The sequence below is a fragment of the Protopterus annectens genome, chromosome 7.part0 (assembly GCF_019279795.1).
Source record: "Protopterus annectens isolate FY-2018-M chromosome 7.part0, PAN1.0, whole genome shotgun sequence".
NCBI classification, from domain to species: domain Eukaryota; kingdom Metazoa; phylum Chordata; order Ceratodontiformes; family Protopteridae; genus Protopterus; species Protopterus annectens.
Genome location: NC_056739.1, coordinates 1,702,908,245 through 1,702,933,775, shown reverse-complemented (window position 1 = coordinate 1,702,933,775; position 25,531 = coordinate 1,702,908,245). Strand labels below are relative to the sequence as shown.

Genomic DNA, 25,531 nt, shown 5'->3' with positions numbered 1-25,531 from the left:
TATTATGGAAATCCACTAGTTTTGACGGTAATTCTAAATGACATGCTTTGTGTACTACAAATCCTATATTCCCTTTACATTCATTCCTACTATTACATGATATATTTATTTTAGCACAATGTTCTTGTATAACAGTCATGGCTTAGTGGTAAGTCATGCAGACTACTGTTTCCAAGGTCCTGGGTTCGGGACTGACAGTGGAATTTTATTTTGCTTTTGAACTGACTACAGGACCTGTCAGAGTGCCTAAGGCACTTTTAAGCAGTTGTAACCGGGTTTGCGCTGGTTTTCGCAGAGCTCCCGCATGCGCACTGGCGTTCAGCTCCGCGCACACCCGCTTACAACCGCTTAAACGTGCTTACTCTTTAAGACACCAGCTATTTTCTTTGAAAGAAATGAAAATGGGGAGACAGGAAAGTGGTGAAAAAGGGGTCACAAAGAGGGTAAGACAGTAGGGAAACAAGCTTGGGTTTTGCAGGAGGGATGTAGGTAAGGCCCATAGCTGCCCATTTCTTCATCAGCAACAGCTGTGCATATGTTTGTAATTTGGTGTGACATTTGATACCTTCCACCCCTGAGAGAGGTGTAAGGACAACAATAATACTTGTTGTACAGCCAATTGTAATTGATAGTTTCCATGTCCAGCAGACATATGTGCGGAATGGGCAGCTATGTATGGGGCGTAATTTTTTTGTGGGTACAGAGTGCCCTTTTTTTTTTTTTTTTCAGGTGAGAGTGGTATGTCAGGTGAAGGAAGTCGGTATAGCTGGGGAGGTAGGTTGGGTAGGTCAACAGACAAGACAAACAGGACGCATACAGGGCGTGTATGACATGTGTGGGGGGTTACACAATTGACGGGGACGGAGGTTTGGATATCCAGAGCCCATGAGCCCACAGATGGCAACAGTGGAACTGATATCCCCACCCATGGGCAGTTCCCACTGTTCCTTCACTGCCCAGGACGGGGCTGTGCTGGGGGCTGTGTAGGCCGGGCAACAGGCATGGCCGTAAGTTGTGCCACCTGTGCCTCAAGCTGGCGTAGGGGCCCAAGAACAGAGTCCTGGATCTCCCTACGCACCACAGTCTGGACGCTACCGAGGGTGAGTGGTGGTTCTCCTCCGGCCACGCTTGCAGAGGGGGGACGGGCCCCATTCCCTGCAGCACTTCCACCCGCAGGTGGCACAGGGCCACCGGAGGAGGGTCCAGACTGGGCACTAGTGCCAGGTGCACTCGCCAGCTGAGGTGGGAGAGGTGGGTCCGCTGGAACCCGCCTTCCCTGTCATCCTATGTTTTGCATAATGTCATGACAGTTTGGGTTAGTAACATACAATACCATTCGCAATTAGTTGTAACAGCATGCATTAGTATTCCCATTAACCAAACACCCAGATATTCACACCATTGAACAGCGAGCATAACACATGCATAATTTGAACAGCAATACACAGTCCAACAACATGCAGGGTTGATTGATGGCAACAGGCCATCAGGTTTGGATGTATGAACAGGGCAGATGCATCAACGGACATGCAAATATTTATGACCCAACAGGACAAATGTCCAGGGGTGTTAATTGTGATTGCACATACCAATTTCACGTGGAATGGATTATATGTGGTTATAGGGTGGGGTGAAGAAAATATTATTAACACCTTCGAATACCAATACATATGCTGTGCATTTCTAATAGCTACAGATATATACACACTACTGTTCTTACTACAGTTTCCTATATGATAACTACTTCAATTTGGTGATAGGACTATTACTGCTACATCAATATACATTTTATTGTTATTCATACACATTCATATCTGGCTTTGTTCAGCTACATCATCCTGCTACATTTGCTTTATATAGCTATAGACAACTGCGGATGTTTTATATTTCAGACAATCATACTATCTGCATATTGCAGACTGAGAGCAACATATCCAGATTTTGGGATACACATTCCAGCTGCAGCAACACTTTGGACACATTTCGCAGTTTGGTTCTACTTGTCACATTCATTTCATTCTGTACTGACTGCAGTATACTTTATTCAGAGGTTATTCCTACTTTATTGGTGGATTCATAACTCTTTCTCACACTCTCTCACTTGTTTTCATTTTACTATTCAGGGTGGTACTTACTTTTAGGCTTTATTGACATGTTTTACATGTAGTTATTACAATCCTTTCCAGCAGTCTCACTTCTGTCATGTTTCAGTATTTCAACAGGGATATATTTCACACATGTGATTTGCTCATCTTCTGCAGCTGTACTTTTCAGCCTGCTGCAGGTTGTGTACTATTATATTACAGGTGGGGCATCTTTATTTCAGACTTTATTTCAGACATTTTCATTTTTCTGTTTGGATTACAGACCGCAACACACTTTTCTAATCAAGCAATACTTGCAAACACTTTTACACTGTTACTTGCACATTTTATTACTTAGTGACTACACTGCACTCTCTTGCTAACTGTCATACTTTGATATTTCTTTACAGTTACTGGGAGTGGATTACTGACCTGCTTGGTGGCGCAACCGCACCAGCCTATCGCCATAGGCTCTGCGGTTCGCAGAACGGACACCTGCAGCTGTAATAGAAATGAAGTAATATTGGAATACACATCTCCATAATATCAGCTAATTTAATTTCTTAGATATATAATTAAATGTAACTTACTCAGTAGTGGGGCGTTGGGCATTTGCCGGGCCTCCTGGATCCAAAGGTTCAATTGGTCCTGCTTGCGTCTCTTCTGGTCCGCATGGTGGTGACGGACCTGCTCACCAGTCCTTGGAATCCCTGTGGCACTGGTGAGATCATGAGCCAACCGGTCCCATGCCTCAGCCCTATATGCTCCCCACAGGACCTGGCCCTGCATGAGTTGGGCCTCATGATTGTGGACTAGGAGCCAGACCATGTATCTGGACTCCTCAACGCCCCACCTCTGTGCTCGAAAGCAACTACCCTCACCTACACCTGACATTCTGGCTGCAAGTCAGTTCTACAATCGTTTATGCTGTGTATTCCTGCCTATGGGGCTTATATATGCTGTTTTTCCCGCACTTTTCTGTGATTGGCCATTTTGGAATTGTATCCACTTCACAAAACCTGCTTTGTCGTGCTCCACTGTCTATTCATTCCTATATATTTGCTATTACTGCATTTCTGAGTACAGCTGTCGTGGCTTAGTGGTTCAGTACCTTGACTATGGTGCATGGTATCCTGGGTTCGAACCTGGCCACTGCTTTTTATATTTTATGACTGTCTAGACAGGCTAGGGGATGTGTCTGTGTAAAGGCAGTTTTGTTAGTTTGCTCAACGTTGCCCGCCGGTTAGCTTGTTAGTGCGGTGTGCAGCTCCACGCAAACAGGGTGCGCTGGTTTACACCTCATTTGGCTGTCAGCACGCATATTACACTCATCTCAGCTAGGGTCCAACAGTTTTAGTGTGTTAAACCACTGCTCAGCTACGGGCACTCATTTTGCACCTGTTAAACCACTGCTCAGCTACGGGCACTCATTTTGCACCTGTTAAACCACTGTTCAGCTACGGGCAGATGCACTCACCTTGTTAAACTGTAGCTCAGCTATAGGCACATCTGGCATTTTCTATTGTTTTGTTACCTCACATTTCTTCAAAATAAATGGACTATTTCATTACATTTTACATAAATTGTGATTTTATATGTGTACATATGTGTCAGGGACTTGTTTCGTGCTTATTTTACTAAAACTAAAACTGATGTTGTGGGGGCTCGAACCATCGATGCCTGCTCTTCAGCCGACGTCTCTACCGCTACGCTATTGCTTCTTGGCTTACTTTGCATATTTAGTTCTTATATGCTTTCCCACTGACTGCTAACTGTGGCTGCGCTACGGGCACGACCGCGCAAACGAGCGCACTCACGGGCAAACATCTTTACAATTTAAAAAAAAAAATTATAAGATGTTCATGTGTACATTTTATGTTCGTAGTCTGTGGGGGCATGTGTTGTGTTTATTCACATTTCCATGGACTCTGTCATGGGTGTTTACTTTGGGCACTTTTACTCTTCTGGGGGCGTGTCCGCTTGCAGGGCTCGGCCTATGGACACGCCCCCTACTGTCTTACACGGACCGTGTTAGCCTTAGGTGTGATTCAGCATGCTCTCATGAATATGCAGAGCATGCTGACATCACTCCGTTTAACTGCAGCCTCCGTGTAAGAGTTATAACTCTTACAGGGAGGCTTCGTGAATCCTGCCCAATGTTTTTTTCTTTTATATTAAAGTATATGCACCTATATCTTAAGTGATTATTGAATAAAGATATTAAAAAAAAGTATAATTCTTTCACTATTTTGATGGCATGTAGACTACTGAGGGCCAATTTCCAACTTGCCTTTAAGTTATTCTGTGAACTGGTTCTGTTTGAAAGCTTGTCTCTGATGTACATAATGTGTACTGTAGACAATAGGACTGGTATATTGTTAGTAATTTCAGTATTAAGACTAATAAAAGAAGGGTAAGACAAATTACACCACAGCTGTCCAGACATGGGAGTGAACTTCTAACTACAATTATATGAATCAGTTTACTAACTTTTCAAAAAGAAACCTGGCATACATAGTTACTAAGAAATTTACATATGAGAAAGTGGCAGTCAGAATTTCTGAATTTTAATCCAATTTATGAACCTGTGTTTGTGCCGTAGGTAAGAATCCTTTTTTGTAATTTTGCATTATTTATTTATTTATTACAGTTATTACTTTAATGTATAATTGTCTTGCAGCTTCTAAGTCCAAAATTAGGCCTTCTATTCAACTTGCTTAATTTAGATTTGGTCTGATTACATCTGTAGGCTGTACTTGGTGTCTGCCACAGATGGCAGTGGAGACCCACATATTGAATCCATTTGAGAATACAAGATAATTATTTTCCCCTCTCACTTACTCCCTCTGCCTGATGTTTACCCATATCACAAGAGAAGGTTCTGCAGACATGATGGACAACAGACACTGTTCTCCATCCCATGTTCATTCTTGCTTTCCCTTCATGGACAATGTATTCTGTTCCTGTTAGTAGTGTCCCCTACATATAATTACCTGGAATTTAAACAAGTAATGTCTGGTAGCCGTCCTACTGTTGTACACACAGGGAGGCAGTAATGGAATTCATGAATGTAAGAAACTGATATGAAGGTGAGTGGTGGAAGAAAAACTGGATCCGCCATGTGGGATCTGTAGTATATCTAATAGTCAAGGAAATAGACTAGGCCGGTCAACCAGTTCTTATCATTTTTCCAGTTCTTGTCTATCATTCTAACCCAAAAATGTTGACTGTTGCAGTTTCAGCAGTATGGGAGGCGTACAGGGAGCTATATGATCCTTTTCCAGGAAAAAAGGATTAAGTTACTGCCAATTGGTACAGACTAACCATTGATAACTGCTACAGAATGGCACTGCGATTTACTAGGTAGCATAGGTAGAACACATTTAGTTGTCCATTTAACATCTGCTAAGAAAAGATGCATTACACATCATTTTTTTTCTACCCTTTAAACCTTGAACTCCAGCATTTTGGATTGTTTCAAGGTACTGACATCCATTACAACGTAATGGTTAATTATCACCTTTCCATGGAAGTATGTTTTACTCTGAATTACTTTTTCCATTTATGCTACAGATGATTAATCTGCAAATTATTTTCAGTAAAAGAAGGGTTGTAGTGTTTAATGTTCACATTTGTACTCTGTCTTGTCATTTAGGCTCCCCTAAAAATGGTGTAATCCAGAGTTCAGGCAATATTTTACATACAGCAGCAAAGCATTCTCTGATTCTGGGAAATCAGAAAAAAATGATTTCTTTAAAAAAGCAGTCACTTATTTTCACTGTGGTTTTAGTACTAAATCAAAATGAAAGCACCCAGTCAACAACGAAGTAACACAAAACGAAGGTTTAATTGGGCATAGAACAAAAAAGGTCCACAATACTCCAGACAATACGCAGTGTAAAAAACAATCCACACATCAACGTTTCGTCTATCCTTCTTCAGCATGAAATGCAAATCACTTAAACCGAGAAACCTGGTGTTTAAATACAAATAAGAAGATGCTCACAACCAATGAATTTTAACAATTAAAAGTTAATTAATTATTAATTAACCACCACCTAAATGATGATTCAAAAACAATGTTGTTCACAAAAATAAAACACAAATGTTGAAATAAATACACTGGTTGTAAAAGTTAAAAACAATTAAAAATAGTTTGAAAAATAGATCTGCTTAGTGTCCTTGAATTAAATACATTTTGTAGAAAAAAGTTTAAAAACTTGATGAGAGGATGCATATAAAAATATATGATAAAGTATATAAAAGTACTGTAATTAGAATCACTACTCCCCTCTGCTGGTAGCAAATGATAGTGCAACTATATGAATGTTTTTCAACCAAAAAAACTGTATGTAAAAATGAATTGATATCATACCCTTCATAATTTTGCTGCTCTTAGTTTCAATACGAGTTAAGGAAATCATGTCATTTATTCCAGGATATTTATTAGATTCTAATGTTATTTGCCAATATAACTCTCTGTATTCTAATAATGTTTCCCACATTCCCCCTCTGGGGTCTTTGGGGACCACCTCAACCACAAAAAATTCAAAACTAGCATCCTTACAAGTTAAAGTGTGTTTGTACAGAGAGTTATTGGCACATAATGTTCTGATGTCATATGAGTGTTCATAAATTCTTTGTTTGATTCGCCTCTCACTTTTTCCAACATAAAAGGCAGTACAATTTTTGCACAAGGCGACGTAAATTATTCCATTTGTGTTACAGTTAACAAAGGATTTACAAGTCAGGGTTTTCTTTCTAGCAGCTATATAGCAGCTATTTCCTGTCTTTAAATATGCACTAATTACTAAATCACTTTTGTTAATTCTCTTTGTAATGTAGAACATAGCAAGCAGTTTGCATGGAAGTATAGTAGCCTATGTATGCATTTAGGTAGTGAACTACTATATTATATTATGTGTTTCAATCCATTATGGTGTTGCAGCAGGTACTACAGTTCCTGGAAAAAATGTTAGGCCTCTATCATTAGCAACAAAATAAAGGTGTTTTTTGCACCAAGTTCTATATATCTTGACACTATACCTAATGGCATTATTCCTGACTACATGCAGTTGTCATGGCAGAAGGGTGGTAATGCAACTTAAACGACTGCATTGGGACTGTTGCCTAGTTTGGCCATGATAGCACTATGCTGGAGTTAAATCGACATTTGTTGCTGTTCTGTAACTGTAACATTGTCTGTCAAGTTACAGTGAATGGCCCAGAGGTATTCAGAAAATTAGTATGCAAATATATTGCTGCTTGTTACTTCTGTATTATCTAAGAAGTTCTGAATAAACGTAATCCATTTTCAGGAGAAACCAGGGGAGTTGAGCTCCAAAAGTACATTGTGATTAAACGCTTGATGTAGTATAAATAGTGATGCAGTGGCCATAACAGGCCCCTACATCTCCAGGATATTAACAGTATAATGATATATTCAATGCAGAACAGCAAGCAATTTCAGAAGTGAGTAACAAACATAAATAATTCTGTATTAAATTACTAGATTAAATGGCTAGAAAACTTAGGGACCCATGTTTAACTTTAAACCGGCTTCCAAGCCTTTACTAAAATGCATTATTATTTTGCATATTTTTATAGATGGGCACTATTTCACAACTGATGCATGTTAAACAGGACACTTACAATTTTCTGATTTGTCTTACCTTTTAAAGAGTGTTTTTAATATTTGCCACCTTTTTCTTGAATTATTTGTTTAACTAACGAAGCACATGTGCACCTCCCCAAAGGTAGCAGTGGGAGGGCTTGCAAGGCTGCCTTTGTGTGGAGGAAGTTAGAGCACACTGCTCGGCAGTAGTATGACTACACCAGAGTCTTCTATCATCTCACTGGCCTTCTGTCATTCTCTTCTTTTATTACATGTTATCCTATAGCTGCGTTATCCTTTTCATTGGATGGCAATTGTAAAAATTACTTGTATTACCTTTACTGTAAAGACTGTCGCACATTTTTCATTTTCTGATCTATAAAATAACATTTTCAAATGAATTTTAGTCCCGTTTACTAGGTCTTAATAGACAATTTGTGTCAGAATTATGAAATGGATTGTTATACAGAAATATTTATCCACTTGAAATATGCAGAGTGTTAGGTACACAGAAAGGCAATTGTACACTGGTTAAACTTACACTGACTGGAGTTTAATGTAACCACTGCTCTCATAATTTATGTAGAATAGTTTAGAGATTAAAATCTGTATGTATGGCTAGAGTGCATTTAATAATTTCATACACTGGTAAACAGTAAAGCTTAAAATAAAATTATATTGTTAGTTAGTAATATTTGGGCTACTTTCATTGTATGTGTAAGAATGCAGCGGAGAAACTAAAGGAAACTGTATTATGCCTGCCAGAATTACACTATATTATGAGTACCATAGTGCAGATTGTGGGATTGACTGTGTTGCTTTGACATACTGAAGTAGTGTACACCTGAATAAATGAAAATATGACAACAAGAGATCTCAGTTTGTCCGTGAACTAGTTACACTAGTCCGAATAATTAAACAAAGGCTGAATATAATTAAATTGGACAAAGAATCGATTAAACCAATCAAGTGAGCATCAAAACTGTCACTTAATATATTCAATATGGCGATGCAACAGATCATCAAGATCAAGATGGACGACTTGGAAAGATGAAGTGCATTTAGATGAGACCACATGTAGACAGGTTTGGACCCAGCTATACTGTATACAAGGATAAAGCCCTGCTATGAGCTAGACAACGAACGCGAGTTTGATTAGCAGATTGGGCATTGGAGGATCCAGAAGAGGAGAATGGGAGTGAGCAGTTGATGCTGCTTAAGTCTTCCTTGAGGAGGAAGGAAGCTTGTCCTGCTGCTGCTCGTACGGACATGCAATAGTTCCTGCATATAAAAGAATGCACAAGGTGTTAGCCAGCAATTAGTGAGACGTGGTGGGGCAGGTGTATCAAACAGTATAACCTGTAGCTGGGATTGAACATGTGCAGCACTGCACATGTTCACAACACCTTGTATGCTCTCCAGAATCTCCTGATGGTTGCCTCGTTGACCGCTTCCCATAACTAGCTCCCATCCCAGTGAGGGGACTAAATACACTGCTTAAATCTCACCCTGTATGGGGGAACAAATGGGTCAGTGTGTTATTGGGGAGCTGGTGTTTAGAGAACAACAGTAGCTCATTAAAAATAAAACAATAAAAAAAGTATTGAGACAATTGGTAAGGGTGAAGTAACATGAAAGAAACTGAAATAAATATATTGTTTTTATAGGCTAGAATTGCATTAAGAAGAGGTGGAATACCTACATTTAATGCACACCAGTGATACTAAGATGGAGACAGAAATGGAAGCAGGACACATGGGTAATGGCACAAAACAGCTTGTGTCAGCACTGTAAAGATTTGACATATGAAATAATGTAACAAAAAGAAGAACAGATCAGTATAATATACAATGTGAGATTTGAGTGTGATGAGTGGCCAGGAAATAAGATGGTGAATAACAGTTGTGATCCATGCATGTCTTAGCAGTCATGTGCAAGGGAGTATTTGGTTTTAGCAAGACAAGCTGGGAAGCCAGAATGAGGATAAGTCTGCTTACACAAGTGTAGGTATGGAAGCGCAGAGATAACTTTTATTTCAGTTTGTGATCATAGGTGATCAGAATATAGTCTTATCAAGCAAGTAAAGGACGAGGTGTGAATTATACTGGTGCAGTAGGAAGTAGCAGACTGTAACTGACTGAGCAGACAGTCTCGTGTCAGCACATTTCTTACTAATGGGCAGAGATACAGTGGTGTGGCCAAAAAGGGGGAGGTACTTCAGAAAGATGACCATAAGAAGGCTCTGTTTATTGAGTGGTGACTGGTTGGTGAAAAAAATCAAGTTGTTCTCAAAATCAAGCTGCCCATTGGATAGGAGCAATAGGTGCTGATCATGGAAATAAGGGTAGAACCCGGCTAGGCTTGTAAGGGCCCTAGGGCCATTAGCCTAGTAACTTCTTATGATCCTATGTTTAGTCATGGCTTTTAGTGGTGTCAAGCAGCTATATAATGTCTCAGATGTGTATGACTACCACTGACAACTTTTTTGTAGTTTCAAGCAACATGAGGTCTACTGTTCTGTTTCAATGCATTATTTTAAGGTATATCACCCTCAGTGTTATATTTGTGTTGCACTCTTAACAAATCACCTGGAGGCATTTTGTTGTAGGAGTATGAAAAAGCATGGTCTTGGAAGTCGGTGTACAAGCGGCAAAAAAGTGTATATGGGCGTACATATAAGTATACACACACACACACACACACACACACACACACACACACACACACACACACGAGCCTAGCCTTTTGTTGATGAGCTTGTTTGTCAACAGGTGACAGAGCCAGAACAGCTGATTGAAAATCAGCTGATATCAGCTTTCAGTGTGAGATTGTGCAAGGGTGAGGATCAGGGAATATGCTCTTTCCTCACTGTATTGCGATTTTGGAGCCTGTGTATATAATTAGCATAGGGTATGAGGGGTGCAAGGGAGCTTGCATCCCTGCAAAAAACATTGTGTAGAAAACATCCTGTGTTTTTTGTGGGTTTTTTTTTTTTTTCAGTCCTTGGAGGATCAATTTTAAGTTTTTTGGTACTTGGATGTCAATCATTGTTGGATCAACTAGTTGCTTTTTCGAGGGAAGGTTAGTCTTCTAGATGTGTGTGATGTATGTGCGTGTATGTGTATATAGAGGGGGAGAGAGAGAGTTTCATAGCAAATGCAAGTAATCATGAATGTTGATAGGCATGTATTGTGCAAACTAATGCATCCACACTAATTTTCAAGAAAATGGCATTTTGCCCAGTACTGGGAATGAAATGTGTCTACTTCAAACACAAATGAAGAGTGTGCAGGTACAACAGCAAAATTAACTGTGAGAGTGATGTGTGTTATACAAGCTATCCAATCAGAGGTTTCTAATGTTATAATTTTAGTGTGTGCTACACTGAATCATTGCCTTTCTAGAAGATGTGTGTTCTTCCCTGGCAAAATATTATGTATTACAAGTGATAGAGCACAGTGGTTTGCAAAAAAAGTTTCTAAGGAGTGGTTATATGGTATCGGGGCAGTGGTGGCAGTGAGGTAAGTATAAATTATTTTGACAATAGCTGTTGCTGTTTTGTTTAACTGGTAGTTCTTATGAGGGACTGAGAATTCAGTGATTGCCTTATGTTTATTTTGTGTGCAGTTCTGATGTCTTGATAGTGATATCAAAATAGAAAATGTGGGACCTTTGTAGTTCTGCTGTCACAGCTCAGTCTGTTTCTGTGCCCCTTTAGGATCTCTTCCTCCAGTGGAAAAGTGCAGCTCTTGAAGTACAAGTGGGATTACATGAACTGCTTGGACATGGAAGTGGAAAATTATTTGTGCAGGTCAGTGTCCTTCTCTTCAGCACCTCACCAAACTGTGCCATGTATTAAAATTCCTCTCTTTACTGCCTCGGCGTAATATATTTTTTCTAAGAACCACATGGCTTTGTCTTACAGCTGAACATTTAACTTAACTTGCTTAATCTTTGATAACACCTTACTTGGTGCACATCAGTGTAGAAAAGTTGCTCTTGCATGTTGAGGCTTGGCATGCTTAACCCTCAGTAATGTTTAATTATCCATTATGAGCATATTCTTCACTTCTCGGCAGGCTTGGTCATGATGCTTTCAGCTTGTTGTTCAATTTATTTTCAGCCAATTTCTGTATACAAGTCCTGCTTTGGGGCTTTTTGGGTTCACAGAAGCCAGTATCATCCTTTTTGATCATTCTTTAAACTCTCTGTGAAATGATTTATTCTTTTTGTACTATATCCTGTGTTACAGTCCATCCCTTAGAAAATATGTGCTGATATTTTTCTCTACAAAGCTTGCATGACTTAGTGCAGAATCTGTCTTTGCTATGTCAGCCTGTTAAACCTCAGAGTTATTGTTTGGAAAGGGTGAATTGTTTCATTCCTTGTAGGCATGGTCATACTTTTCAGCCTTTATCTTTGAACCACAATATGTTAATACAAGTCTTTTCAAAAATCATGCCATTCACCTTCTCTGATAGCCTTAGATTTGCACATTTATTTATGTATTTGTTTTATTTAACATTTGTTTACCGTGAAAGTCCGACTGGGACAGAGCCCATTTTCAGAGGAGGCCCGGGGAGAAACACTCCAGACACATGTCTTTGGAATGTAGGAGGAAGCTAGAACATCCAGAGTAAACCCATGCGCATGCAAGGAGGTGATGCAGACTCCGAACGGAAGGCACCCCAGCTGAGAATCGAACTGGAGAACTTCTTACTGTGAGATGACAACACTTACCACCGCTCCACATTCCATACTACGTTCAAACTTCACCTTACTTTAGACATACTTGAGATTCAACGCCTGTCTATGTAACCAGAACCAGCATACTTTTTTGAATTTACTCTGCTTTTTCTGCTGCGGTGGACCTTGATGGTCCATTGCCATACCTGGACGCTCTTCCTTTTCCTACATTAAGTTGCACTCAAGCAGGCAGTCACCAGTGTTCTGCTCATGTTGGCAGTATAAGGCAGCTTATTGTTCAAGGCATCATTTGTGTTTTATACCCCTTTTCAGATTAGTGCAAAGACTGCAGCATCTTCCACTTGCATTCTGCAGTGAATTCAATTGTGTTTAGTTTCCTCTCCCCTCTTGGAAAGATATTCTCAAGCTTTTTGTCCTTCCCACCCTGGATTCATATCCAGCAATCCGGTATTACAGTGAGGATGAAAACCTCTTTGTCAATATGTTTGTTGTCCCAGCAGTTTTTGGTATCTATCTGGTAAATCTTAAAATTCTATAGTTTTTCTTCTTCTAGTCCCTGACTTTGTCTCACCTTTCAGCCATACTTTCTTTTTGTTTGGGCAGTTGGAAATACTACCTAACTCTGGCATATTTTAGCAAAAGAAGACTCCTGCACTGTTCAACATCTCCTTGGAAAATAGACCTCGTCCTCACACCAACAGGAAAGTTACCATGCTAGTTTTAACAAGCATGATAGCATACTGTTTAGTCTGATTAGTGAAAATGATAACTTTGAGGGGACTTCTGAATTAGGTCGGACCAGTAAGCCGTCTTTCTTTTCTACCCCTAAAGAAAATCTCAGTGCACATACTTGCATGAGCTGTATCCCCAGTGGCTAAAGTTAGGCATTCCTTATACATGGGTTAAAGAGCATCAACATACTGAAAATAAGGGTAGTTCTTTCTTTTCAGGGCTTCCAGATTTCATGTCTCCAGAGATTTGTCATTCAGGCCAACATCATGTTGTTCATTTTGTATGTCAGCAAACAGGTAAGCACGTAATTTTGTTTTGTGTGATTTGAGGCTATGAAATTTTAAACATGGACCATGGTTACAGAGCACTTTATTGGAGATGAATATTCTTGAAGTCTCGTTCTTTAACATGGACCATGGTTACAGAGCACTTTATTGGAGATGAATATTCTTGAAGTCTCGTTCTTTAACATGGACCATGGTTACAGAACACTTTATTAGAGATGAATATTCTTGAAGTCTCGTTCTTTAACATGGACCATGGTTACAGAACACTTTATTGGAGATGAATATTCTTGAAGTCTCGTTCTTTAACATGGACCATGGTTACAGAACACTTTATTGGAGATGAATATTCTTGAAGTCTCGTTCTTTAACATGGACCATGGTTACAGAACACTTTATTGGAGATGAATATTCTTGAAGTCTCGTTCTTTAACATGGACCATGGTTACAGAGCACTTTATTGGAGATGAATATTCTTGAAGTCTCGTTCTTTAACATGGACCATGGTTACAGAGCACTTTATTGGAGATGAATATTCTTGAAGTCTCGTTCTTTAACATGGACCATGGTTACAGAACACTTTATTGGAGATGAATATTCTTGAAGTCTCGTTCTTTAACATGGACCATGGTTACAGAACACTTTATTGGCGATGAATATTCTTGAAGTCTCGTTCTTTAACATGGACCATGGTTACAGAGCACTTTATTGGAGATGAATATTCTTGAAGTCTCGTTCTTTAACATGGACCATGGTTACAGAACACTTTATTGGAGATGAATATTCTTGAAGTCTCGTTCTTTAACATGGACCATGGTTACAGAACACTTTATTGGAGATGAATATTCTTGAAGTCTCGTTCTTTAACATGGACCATGGTTACAGAACACTTTATTGGAGATTAATATTCTTGAAGTCTCGTTCTTTAACATGGACCATGGTTACAGAACACTTTATTGGAGATGAATATTCTTGAAGTCTCGTTCTTTAACATGGACCATGGTTACAGAGCACTTTATTGGAGATGAATATTCTTGAAGTCTCGTTCTTTAACATGGACCATGGTTACAGAGCACTTTATTGGAGATGAATATTCTTGAAGTCTCGTTCTTTAGTGGATAGGTTGATCACACATCTGCTCATGTTGTGTGAGCAGTCCATTAGCTGTTGTATAGCGGAGAATATTTTTCAGAGATGGGGAGGCTTTATTGTAGGTTTTCATGTCCCTGACCAATGCCAGCTATAGGATTTCTTCTCCCTGATCTGGAAAACTGCCAAGAGATGCTCTGGCCTATTTTTGGCCCATGAGGCTGTATGTCCCTTCTCACCCCCCCCACCTTATTTCCTCCATTGATATAGTTTGTCTAGAAGGTGAGACTGCTCAAAGCCCAGGTCCTCCTCGTAACTCCTTACTGGCCTAGGCAGATCTGGTTCTTCCTTCTATTTAACTCCTTTTCTGAGAACAGCCAAAACATTTTTGTTCCTTTCTTGAGGCAGATCTCATACAAAATTTCACTGTGTGAGGCTCACAGCTGGGTTTACCTAGTTCCAGTAGTTTCCTAGTGCAAGAAAAACATACAAGGACAAATAACTGCATTTTTTCAGTTGGACTTAAGTCTGAGGGATTGGACCCTTTTTCTGTTCTACTCCGAGCCTGCTGGTGAACCGTTTTGTCATTATGGTTTCAGGTCTTACGTTTTTAGGCTTTTGACTGCTGCCTTGCTGTGCTGTTTCATTTCTTGTTTCATCTCTTCTCCTCTGTGGTGCTGCTGAGTGAATACTTGTATTATGGGCTGCTTTTGGCAGTGGTTCGTGACTGCCAGTTTACCTTTATTCCTGCAGTGCACATTCTGTAAACAGTTTGATCACATAAGTTCATAGTAAGTACTAGGCTAGCTGCCCTTGTGGGATATTTTAAGCCTAGCCAATTTCCCTTTCATAGGTGAGAATCAAACCCTGTGCCGTGTGTCTGTGAGATAAACACCTTAAACCATTATGCCAACCACAGAATCACTCTTATGATTGCTACTTTGATTGTAGTTACCAGGTAGGAGTACTAGCCTGTCATATGTCTTCATGGTCTTGCAAGACTGCAACATACTTAGTCATAATGAGACTGCAAGGTATCCATACATTCACTATCACAGTATGTTTGTATGACATGAGCATTTGAAGATGCAGATCTGCTTTTATGTTTTCATCTGTATTAATAATCTACTTGTTTATTTCCAGGATGAAAAAGGTAACTTCAACTTTGAGAAGAACTCCGTCAGGAATCCAGAGACAGGAGAACTGGTACGTATACAGGGGCAAAACTGGTGGCAGGTTGATTGTAATCCAGCCTTTCTGAGAAATGTTGGCTTGGCTTTCAATATTAGTGTGATGAGTAGTGATCTCCCAGGTTGTCAGCACCAGCTTCAGCTACTACCAGTCAGTTTTTGCTACAAAGGTATCTGAAATAACTAGCCCCAGTATCACAGTTCCTGGTTTCAATAGGTTGATAAGAGGAGACGACGGAAGGCCCATTAGGAGGTTCACCTTGCCCTGAGGGGAGTATTAGGTGAGCCTTTGGCTAACTCTGTTGGAGATTAGGATTCTGAGGTGTCTGTAATGTGATTGAAGTGCTAGCCAAATGAAAGTACATGACTACTCTCCAGGTGATTTTATTCCATAATGTATGTAGTAAACTGTGTTGTGCCAGGAAAAAAAATGAAGTTCTTAACTTCAAGACAGAACAAGTCAATTCCCTGCCTTCTGTTTTATATCATAGGTTCATACGTTCATAGGTAGGTACTAAGCTATCGGCCCAAGGGCCTTAAGTAAGCCTAGCCAACAAGGTTCCCCGACGTACGCCACCCAAGAAAGTTAATTTCCTGTGCCCCTGTCGAGCAGAGCCACATAAGTGATCCATGGGGTGTGTATTTATTTCCCATCCACTCAAGATTTTTCTTGAAGAGTGCTAATGAGGAACTGTGATTGACCTAGATGGGTAGCTTGTTCCAGAGTATGGGATGTCTCTGGGACAGGAATCTATCCCTCCAGCATGTCCTGTTTATTGTGGTGACAAGGGATTGAGATTTCTTTAAGTGTAGCATGTCCAACAGCTCTGGGTTTGACATAGCTTTATTATGTTAGGCAGAGATCACCTAGGAGTAGGCGATATGCTACAGAGTAAAGCTAGAGGTTTTTGAGATGGTCAGTGTAGGGCATCTGTTTGAAGCCAGTAATCCTCTTTGTGAGGTACTTCTGTGACCTTTCCAGCTACTGAAGATGTCTTGTGAGGTACATTTCAAAAGGGGCAATGTACTATATAATGGGTCTAATGAGTGTCGAGTAGAGGGGAAAAAAAATGACCTCTTTTTTATCCTGGATGAGAACCCTTTTGTGATGAGGTATGCCACGTAGAAGAATTTCCTGACTACTGTGGCAATGTGATTATCAAGGAGAGACTACTGTCCACCTGGGTTCCAAGGTCTCATCACACATTCGGCATTAAGTAGATTGCCACCTAAGTGGCAGTTCATGGGTACAGAGTTTTTACGAAAAGGAATGACAATGCATTTTTTGGCATTGAGCTTGAGGCCATGGCTCTGACACCAGGCATCTGTCTCAGTGAGGCCCTTCTGTAGGATGTCCACATCATTTGGGGACTCTACTATGGCTCCTAGTTTGCAGTCATCTGCGTACTTCATTAGCCAAAGGGCTTCTGTGTTAGCCTGTACTTCAGAGAAGTAGATACCAAACAGGAGACGTCCCAGGACTGAACCCCGTGGTACGCCACTTGTCACTGGTTTGAAGTCAGATTTGGAGTCTGCAACTTTTACAGTGTGGGTTCTGTCAGTGAGCCAGTTGGCAACCCATCTTGTGACATAGGGATTTATACCTAGTTTAGTGAGTTTATCTATAATTCCAGAATGGGGAATGGTGTTGAAAGCCTTGGCGAGGTCAAGATAGGCTGTGTGAACCACCTTACCCTCGTCTACAGCTTTGGTGACTGCCTCAAAGAAGTTGATCAGGTTCAGAAGGCATGATCTGCCTTTCACAAACCTGAACTGGGTGGAGTCCAGTGTTTGGAAGTTACCAGTGTCTTTGTTTATGAGTTCCATGATGATACATTCCAAGGCCTTACAGACCAGGCTCGTCAGGCAAATAAGGCGATAGTTCCCAGGATCAGTGGTGGCTCCCCCTTTGTGGAGTGGGATAACTGTTGCTGTGCGCCATTCAGTGGGCACAAAGCCTGACGTGAGGTATGATTGAACATGGTGCTTAGGTGAGTAGCCAGTTTGTTCTGAAGTTCGTGTAAAACGCAACCTGGTATGTTGTCCGGTCCCATGAATGCTGTGTTTTTGGCTTTAGAGAGTGCAGCTTTTACCTGCATAGTTTTGATTACAGGGACTCTGCATTCTTCCTGTATAGATATGGACCCTTTAGGGGGTGAGAGGGGGGTAAAGTTGGCATTGAACCAATTTGCCAGGTTGTTGGCAATATCAGTTGGTTCTGTAATTTTGGTGCTGTTGTGCTGTAACTCGGAGCAGATCTGGGTGATGCCATTGAGATTCTTGACATAACTATAGAATGCTTTGTGGTTGTCCCTAGAATCAGTGGCAGTTTTGTTTTCATAGCTAGCTTTGGAGGATCTTATAAGGGATTTCAGCTTCTTACTGAGGCTGACCAGGGAGCTCCTCCACTCATGGGATTTTACTCTCTTTTGCAGCAGTTTCTTTCTTCTGTTGTAGAGTTTGTTTGGGGCAGGGGACCACCAGATTGGCTTCCTTTTTTTGGAGGCTAGCATCTTGGTTCTGTTTGGGATAGCACGATCCATGCTCTCATGTAAGTGCTTATAGAGTGCATTTGTGTATGATTCAGCAGTTGTAACTGTATTGTCCATCTGCATGGGTGTCATGAAGTTCACCACTTCTGTCTTAAGCATGAAGTTGGCTTTGGAGAAATTTTTTACCGTGGTTTCCTTAATTGGGGGGTGGGAGCGGGATGTGGATATCTTGGGTGATTAGCTTATGGTCGGATTTGACCAAAGAGTTGACTTCAGGTGTGGAACACCTGTCACTCATGTTGGTAATGACTAGGTCTAGGATATTGTTCCCCCTGGTGGGGGTGTGGATAAGTTGATCCAGGGCATTGGAATTTATGAATTCCAGAAAGCGTTGAGTGAAGGAGTTGGTACATGAGTAGTTTTCCCAGTTAATGGTGGGGTAGTTGAAATCACCCATTGTTAAGGTGTTTGGTTGAACCCTAATATTTTCCACTATATCAAGAAAAGAGGAGTGGGAATCCTGGGGCATGGTGGAGGATCTGTAGCAGGCTACAATTTAGATTGCAGTTTTGCCAAGAGTTAGTTGTACCTGGATCCTTATGTAAGCATATCGTGGCATGATTAACAAGACTTTGTGTCTCCAAAGATCTGTTTCTGTGACTCGGGAGTGACTTGCTTTACCACAATCTGTTTGCATTCCATGTAAGAGAGAAATGAATGCTGGCAGATGTTACACAGTTCAGAATAAGTGGACCTAGAGTCCCATTAAGTACCGTAAAATATGGATAGAGATAATGAAGAGGCTAAAGTAGAATTACAGACCACCACCATGATGGGTATAAGTGAGTTAACTAAATGTGTGCGAAGTGTCATACAAATATGTGGATTGCTGATAAAGCTGTTGTATCATTCTGTGATTAGTTCTTTTTCATGGTAGAAATCCTCATCTTTGGAGGAAATTGTTCATTCAGCCCTGTACCTTTGAAAAATACTGTTACCACCTGGGCATAACCTACAGACTAGAGCTTTTGGCATAAATCATGGGGTTAATGCCTCACAAATGAATGAAATATAATGCCAGCTCTGTTGTCATAAATGAAAAAAAAAAACCTGACTATGACCCACAGAACCAGTATTCAATTAGCAGTTTGGGAACATGCTGTGAAGATGGGGAGTAATGAGGCCTTGCATGCTTGTCTGTCTTAAGGGGCAGCTTTGGAGAGAGTGTGACCAGGCATGCTCTCCATGTCTAAATCTTTGCTGGAAACCAGGGATCAGAGGTGGGGTGTGCAACCTGCAAAGGGGCATGAAGCCTTGATGTATTTGGATGCAGGAGGGTGGATGTAAGTACTTTTGTGTTCAGGGTGCCTAGTGTGAGTATGTTGCCTTTCTGTCTCCATGGGGAGTTTTCTTCAGAAGACCTGCTTTTACCAGCTTTACCAGTTGAATTTTTCTGAAGAATCATTTTGGATTTTGATGGCCTCTCAAAAATCTGCAAACTTGCTTGGCTTACAATACCAGATGGTGGATGCACTTCCCTTTCTGAGCAGAAGACCATAATTTAGTCCTTGTTTACTGCCTGATCCGTCTTTTAACAAAATATCTTTAATCTAATTTGTAAGCAAATATAAATAAATAAAATAAATACTTCTCAACTGGCCAGATTTATTTCTCATATGTTTGGGCTGCTCCTCATAATTTTTTTTTTGAAAATCACTGAGGATTGAAGCCATGAAGGAATATCCTGTTTTTCAGTTTCAGACTTCAGATCTTACAGAAAATGCATAATAATGCAAATCTTGTTATTCCGTTGACCACCTAAATTCATAGAGCAATATTTAAAATCTGTCCCAATTTTTGGGCCTTTGTCCTCCATTATTTTAGGCTTTGGCCAAATTTCTTGCTCTAAAAGGTTGAGCAGTATGTCTGGAGTTGAGCTTTTCTACTAAAAAGGTACATTCCTTAGCCATGTTTGCCTCAATTACTTGGTAAGAAGGTAGATTATTGACTCTTTATAAGTTAACAAAACAGTTTTTTTGAGAGTTTTTCCATAAATACCGATGGCGATGAGTAAAAAGGTGTTTAAAACGTGTAAATTTTGTTTAATTAATGGTTTATAAGATTAGTCATCTTATGGTTCCCATGAATGCTTGCCTTGTTTAGTTCCTATGTTCCAATCAAAATTTCAGCCCATGCTTTTGGCCTAAATTTTATAACTGAGAGGCTTTATATTTTTTCTTGAGTATGTTTTACGTGTCATTCTGAAACTAATTTCCTGGAAGGAAATATTTTTAATTATGGTCACTTCAGAGAGAAGGCTTCCTGACCTTGTATTGATTGGACTCCATTAATAACCATATTTGTTCCACAAAGTCATGGTCTTACTGAGGGATTTTTTTGGTGTCCTTCCATAAGTAGTTTACAAGGTTTCTTTAACCAAATCTGTCTACTTTTTTTTTTTTCTTCCCTGGATTAATAGGCAAGCAGCTACTTAGGGCATTTAATGTACACTGGCAGTCTGTTTCTACCTCATGAGCCTTAAAGATCCCCCCCAGAACAAATCAGCTGTCTGTTTCATTGTTCCATACTAAGAAAAAAATTTGGTTTACTACAACAACTATGTACAAGTGATTGATTAACAGCATTATTTAGTGTTGCTAAGAGACCAATTAGCCTCTGTCGAATGATAAAAAAGCATGTGACTATGACTAGATTGATTGTCTTTTGCATCCTTGAGGATTGTTTCTGCAGCTATTTTTACACTTTAAAATAATTCCTGCAAATATTCAGTCACTGCAGCATGACTTTACTTAATTGCATGGGGAGGTATATATACTTATACCTAGTGTCCATGTTTCTTTTAGTAATGGATTATATTTTGTGGTCTGGGTCATTACTGAAATAAGTTCTCCTGATCATAAGTCCATGTGCATTTTTATGCACTAGATCTTTGATTTATTCTCTGAGATCAGAACTTCCTTTAGTAGGGCTCTCCTGTGAAGGATCCTCTTGTGTATGTATTTCTTGGTCTCGTCTCGTACTGCCTCCTACAAGAGTATAGGATTAATTTTTCTGGAATCTGCCATATTGAATCTGTTTCTTATGTCCTATGTGAGGTGATATAGCAAAGATGCTTGAGCACTCATCATAGCTGTAGAACTTGAGGTAAATTTCTAGTGAGTCCCTTATTCACCTTCTTTTCCCACTTTGAATGTGGCTTGTCTTTAGTGTTCTTAGTGTTTTAATCTTCTCTTCATGTAGGCTACATATACACTGTCAACATTTTGATATTTGTTGATTTGTAGGAAGGTCACCTTTTCAAAAAAGACCCTTTGTCTGATTAAGGTAGTATTTAAATGTCTTAACACAGACTGGTGTGGGCCACGTTGGGAGTAACTTCATAATTTATTGGTAGTAAGATTTTTACACTAGCTGCTGAGCTTAGAACGCTGATTTCTATTCACTGGATTCACTAAAATAGTCCCACCCTGAAAGCTATGGTAATTACATTACTAAGAAACCAAGAATGAGCCCAGCAGTGTCAGTGTCCACCAATAAAAAGCAGGCACCGCTTTGGATACATTCACTCACGATCAATTTATTCAACAAATACAAAAAGTTAGATTTCAAAACCTCTATTATGTATATTGTCTATCTTGCGGCACAGTATTTTGCATATTACTCACTTGTCTCTGTACTGTCCTTGTATGTTCTAACATAGAACATCCATTCCGTTCTAACATAGAACATCCATTCCGTTCATCTCTAATACTGCTCCTGCTTACATTACTGTGTCGTTTAAGTACTCCCTGTCCGAGCATTTCTTTCGGTCTCGCCCCCATTCTTAAATTCTCAGAACCATTGTCATTGTTATTCTCTGAGCCCTTTCCAAATAGGCTCCCACATCCGTTTGTGTTTCCGCTATCTTTGGCGTTCTCCTCCTTGTACTCTTCCTCTCCTTCTGGCCTATCGCCTTGTGTAGCACTAAGCGTGTCGTCATCAATGGGGGACGAATGACGCTTCCTTTTACTATTAGCTCCTATACTTCGTTGACCAGATTGTGTAACGAGCTCTATAAGACAAGTGAGCTCTCCGTTGACGGTCGCAAGTTCCGACCATGCTAAGACCATGTTTTTGTACTGCAGTTGGTAAGTCGGTTTTCATTAACATTGCCCCTGTAACATGATATAATCCATCTTCTGGTAGAAACAAGATCCCCCCCACCCTCACCCAAAAAAAAAAAAAACTTTACATAGCTTCAAGAAAAAAAATGAGAGCATCTTCAGGAAGAAGGTTACTTGCATATTATGCTTTCCAGATGCTAGTTAATTTCTTGCTTCCCTGGCCCTTTAGTGACCTCTCTATTTGTATGTGTGACAGCATTCTGGGTACTGGTTGATTGTGCATTTCATTTGATCATCTGTTTTCCTAATTACTGTATAATATATATTTTGTTTAAGCATCTAAAGTGTACTGTAAATATTGTACCTATCATCATTTTGCACGCTGTAAATTGCTGCTTATACTCTCTTTTCTGTATTCCTTGTAATATATATTGCATTTTTATTAATTACGGTTTGTACTTTTGTTTTTGTTTAACCTGAGCCTGGGTCATGGCTGTAAAGAGTCTTTGTACCAGCCCACTTACCTGGTTAACAAACTGAAATAAATGGCAAGTACTAAATACCAGTATTTTCAGATGTCTCAGTTTAGAAAAGCACCATTTAATTTCAGTAAAAATAAATGCAGAATGTTATCAACTTACTCGTGTGGTAGGTTAGTTCTGTAGTACTTTTTTAGCACCTTGCATAAAATCTTGGATGGTGAAAGCTGTCCTGAATGATTAAGAATTGAAGTCGTCCCATAGCTAACATTCTAGTATTACATTGTTGCATTTCAGAATTTTGCAACCAAGCAGAGTTTGGGTGCGCTAATATTTACCTGTCCATTTGTCTAGATCATGTTGGAAGATGCTTAGTGAGCTACTTTGTTTGATATTCCCAAGAAGTCTGTTTTAATTGAGGGGGGATCATTCTTGCTTGCAGGTTCTATTTTTGATTTGATGGACACTTCTGCTGCTTGTGTGGGTGTTGGTTATCTTGTAAGTTTTCTGGCATGTAGCTTCACCTCTAATGCTCTGTGCCGAAGACTTTACCCTCCATTTACTCATCAACTTACTTTCATTACATCCACATCTGTACAACTACGAGTTTAAGAAATAAATACCTTTTGAAATTTGGTTTTCAGAAGTCTGTTATTCAAAACTGCAAACCGTGATTGTGAATTTATGTGCACACATTTCTGTTTGCCCGCAGTGTTACTGTTGGTGGTGTGGATTTATGATTCTTTGACCTATATGATTTGGTTTGCTGTATCAATATAGTTCAGGACTGTATCTCCGAGTGTGATGTATGAAGCAGTAGGGGTCAGCATAATTGAACTGTAGCAGTTATCATGGCAGATGACTGTTAGTGGCTTAATACATCAAAAATAATACAACAATTCAACTATTGATGCATTAAAGTCTTCTGCTCAAGCTGCTGGGTTTTTTTTCACCTCAGGGCCACCCTGATGCATACATCAAGTTGGTCCATTTGTTTTCTGGGGCAAGAGCTGGGCATCTCTAGGCTAGGCAAAAAAGCCTTTTGGCCTATTCACTGCTGGTCAGGAAATCCATGTTTACTCATTAAAGCCCTTATGGTGAGAGTCAGGAGGTAAAGAGAGGGCAAAGCATGCTACCATCCCTTTCTGGAGCACACTCCACCCTCTCAATGACTGAACTCCAATACCTCTGTCTGCCAAAAAGAGAGCACGATCCTGCATTATCACCCAACTACATGCACAAGCACATTGGCAGTATATGCTTGTAAGCTCAAGCTTCAAATGTAAGACGCCTCCTGTATACATTGGCTGTCACCATATTGGTGAGCCAGAGTTGACTCCCTCTTCCAAGGATGGGTAACCTATGAGCAGCCACTCACTCACTCCCCTGGCAGCTCTTTCAGGGTCTGGAGCTGTTAGTTGATCTCTGGTCACCTCTGTTGTAGTTGGGGCTTGGCCTTAATTCTCTACATCAATGGATTTTTATGGGTGATCATAGTAAGAAAAACTTGCTCTTGTAGATTCTGTTTGATAAAAACTAAACATTTCCTAACAAGTTTGTATTTATGTGCAGATTTCCAGCTGGTACAAAGAAAATGAGACATGGGACAGCAAGTTCTCCACTATTGCCTCCACCTATGAAGAATGTCGAGCAGAGTCTGTGGGTCTCTATCTTTGTCTCAATGCAGAAGTTCTCAGGTGAGAGTCTGTGTGGGTATAGTGCTTTCATGGGTGGTAGCATCTACTGCAATTGTCATTTAATGGTCACATTTCTTGTAACGTATTTTTCTGTACTGTTTAATGTATGTGCGATATATTAACAGAATAGCTTATAAATTCAAAGACTGCATTTTTGCCCAGCTCTGCCCCTTAAGTAAATGTGTATGTTGTAAGGATCTAGGATACTGTGTGATAGTGCCCAGTTATGGAGTAGTATTTGCTAGAGTCCATACTGGTTTTGCCAGAGACTGTGAACTCTGAATGACTATTGGTGGTGAGACCCTTTTACAAGATGTAGGGTGTAACTAGAAAATATATAGTGTCCAATATCTGCTGGCAGTAGTGACCACTGTGGCAAACATAATAAATCTAGATTTACTGTTAAGTAAAACACGTCTTTTTCAAGTGCAGAATAATAGCATGTTACTTGATATACAATATTTCATAAGTAGCAATGTCAGTTTTATTTGACCCAGTATTTTTGTAATTTATTTTGTATAGTGGAAAATGTGTTTCTAAATGTACATGCCAGGGGTTATGCAAGGGCAGTTAATATTTATACAGCAGGTACCACATGGTCAGCATTTTATCAGATGTTACCTAATGGTACACTACATTTTTAGTGCAGTGCTATAAAGAAACCAGTATGGGTGAAGCTGCAGGTTTATATCAAAATGCAATCACTGTTTATAAAATACACCATTTCTGAATAAATTAATTTGTACATCATATCAGAGGCATGCATGTAGAATTGCATTGGGAGTCGAGTCCCTGTTATCCGGAACTCAAGCAACAGGCACACCCAATCAACCGACAATTTTACATACGAGCCAATCAAAATATCGCAAAGCAGAGCCACGTCTACTCAGTGTGGAACAGCCCGCTGTTCTGCATTGAACAGAAGCGGCTCCACTTTGCCATTTTTGATTGACTCGTATACCGACATACAAAGCGGCGCCTCTTCTGTTTAATGACAAGCCAATCAAAAATCGCAAAGCAGTTCTCAAGCAACCAGAAA

General features: G+C 39.9%; 1 protein-coding gene across 1 annotated transcript in view; it reads left to right on the top strand.

Moving 5' to 3' along the window:
• DPP3 (dipeptidyl peptidase 3) overlaps positions 1–25,531 on the top strand; it is a gene marked incomplete in the record, with an annotated part of 784,135 nt that overhangs the window by 530,505 nt on the left and 228,099 nt on the right. Inside the window, 3 exon segments of the mRNA XM_044078218.1 lie at positions 11,417–11,509; positions 15,654–15,716; positions 24,368–24,492. Of these exon segments, the coding sequence (XP_043934153.1) occupies positions 11,417–11,509; positions 15,654–15,716; positions 24,368–24,492 (281 nt within the window).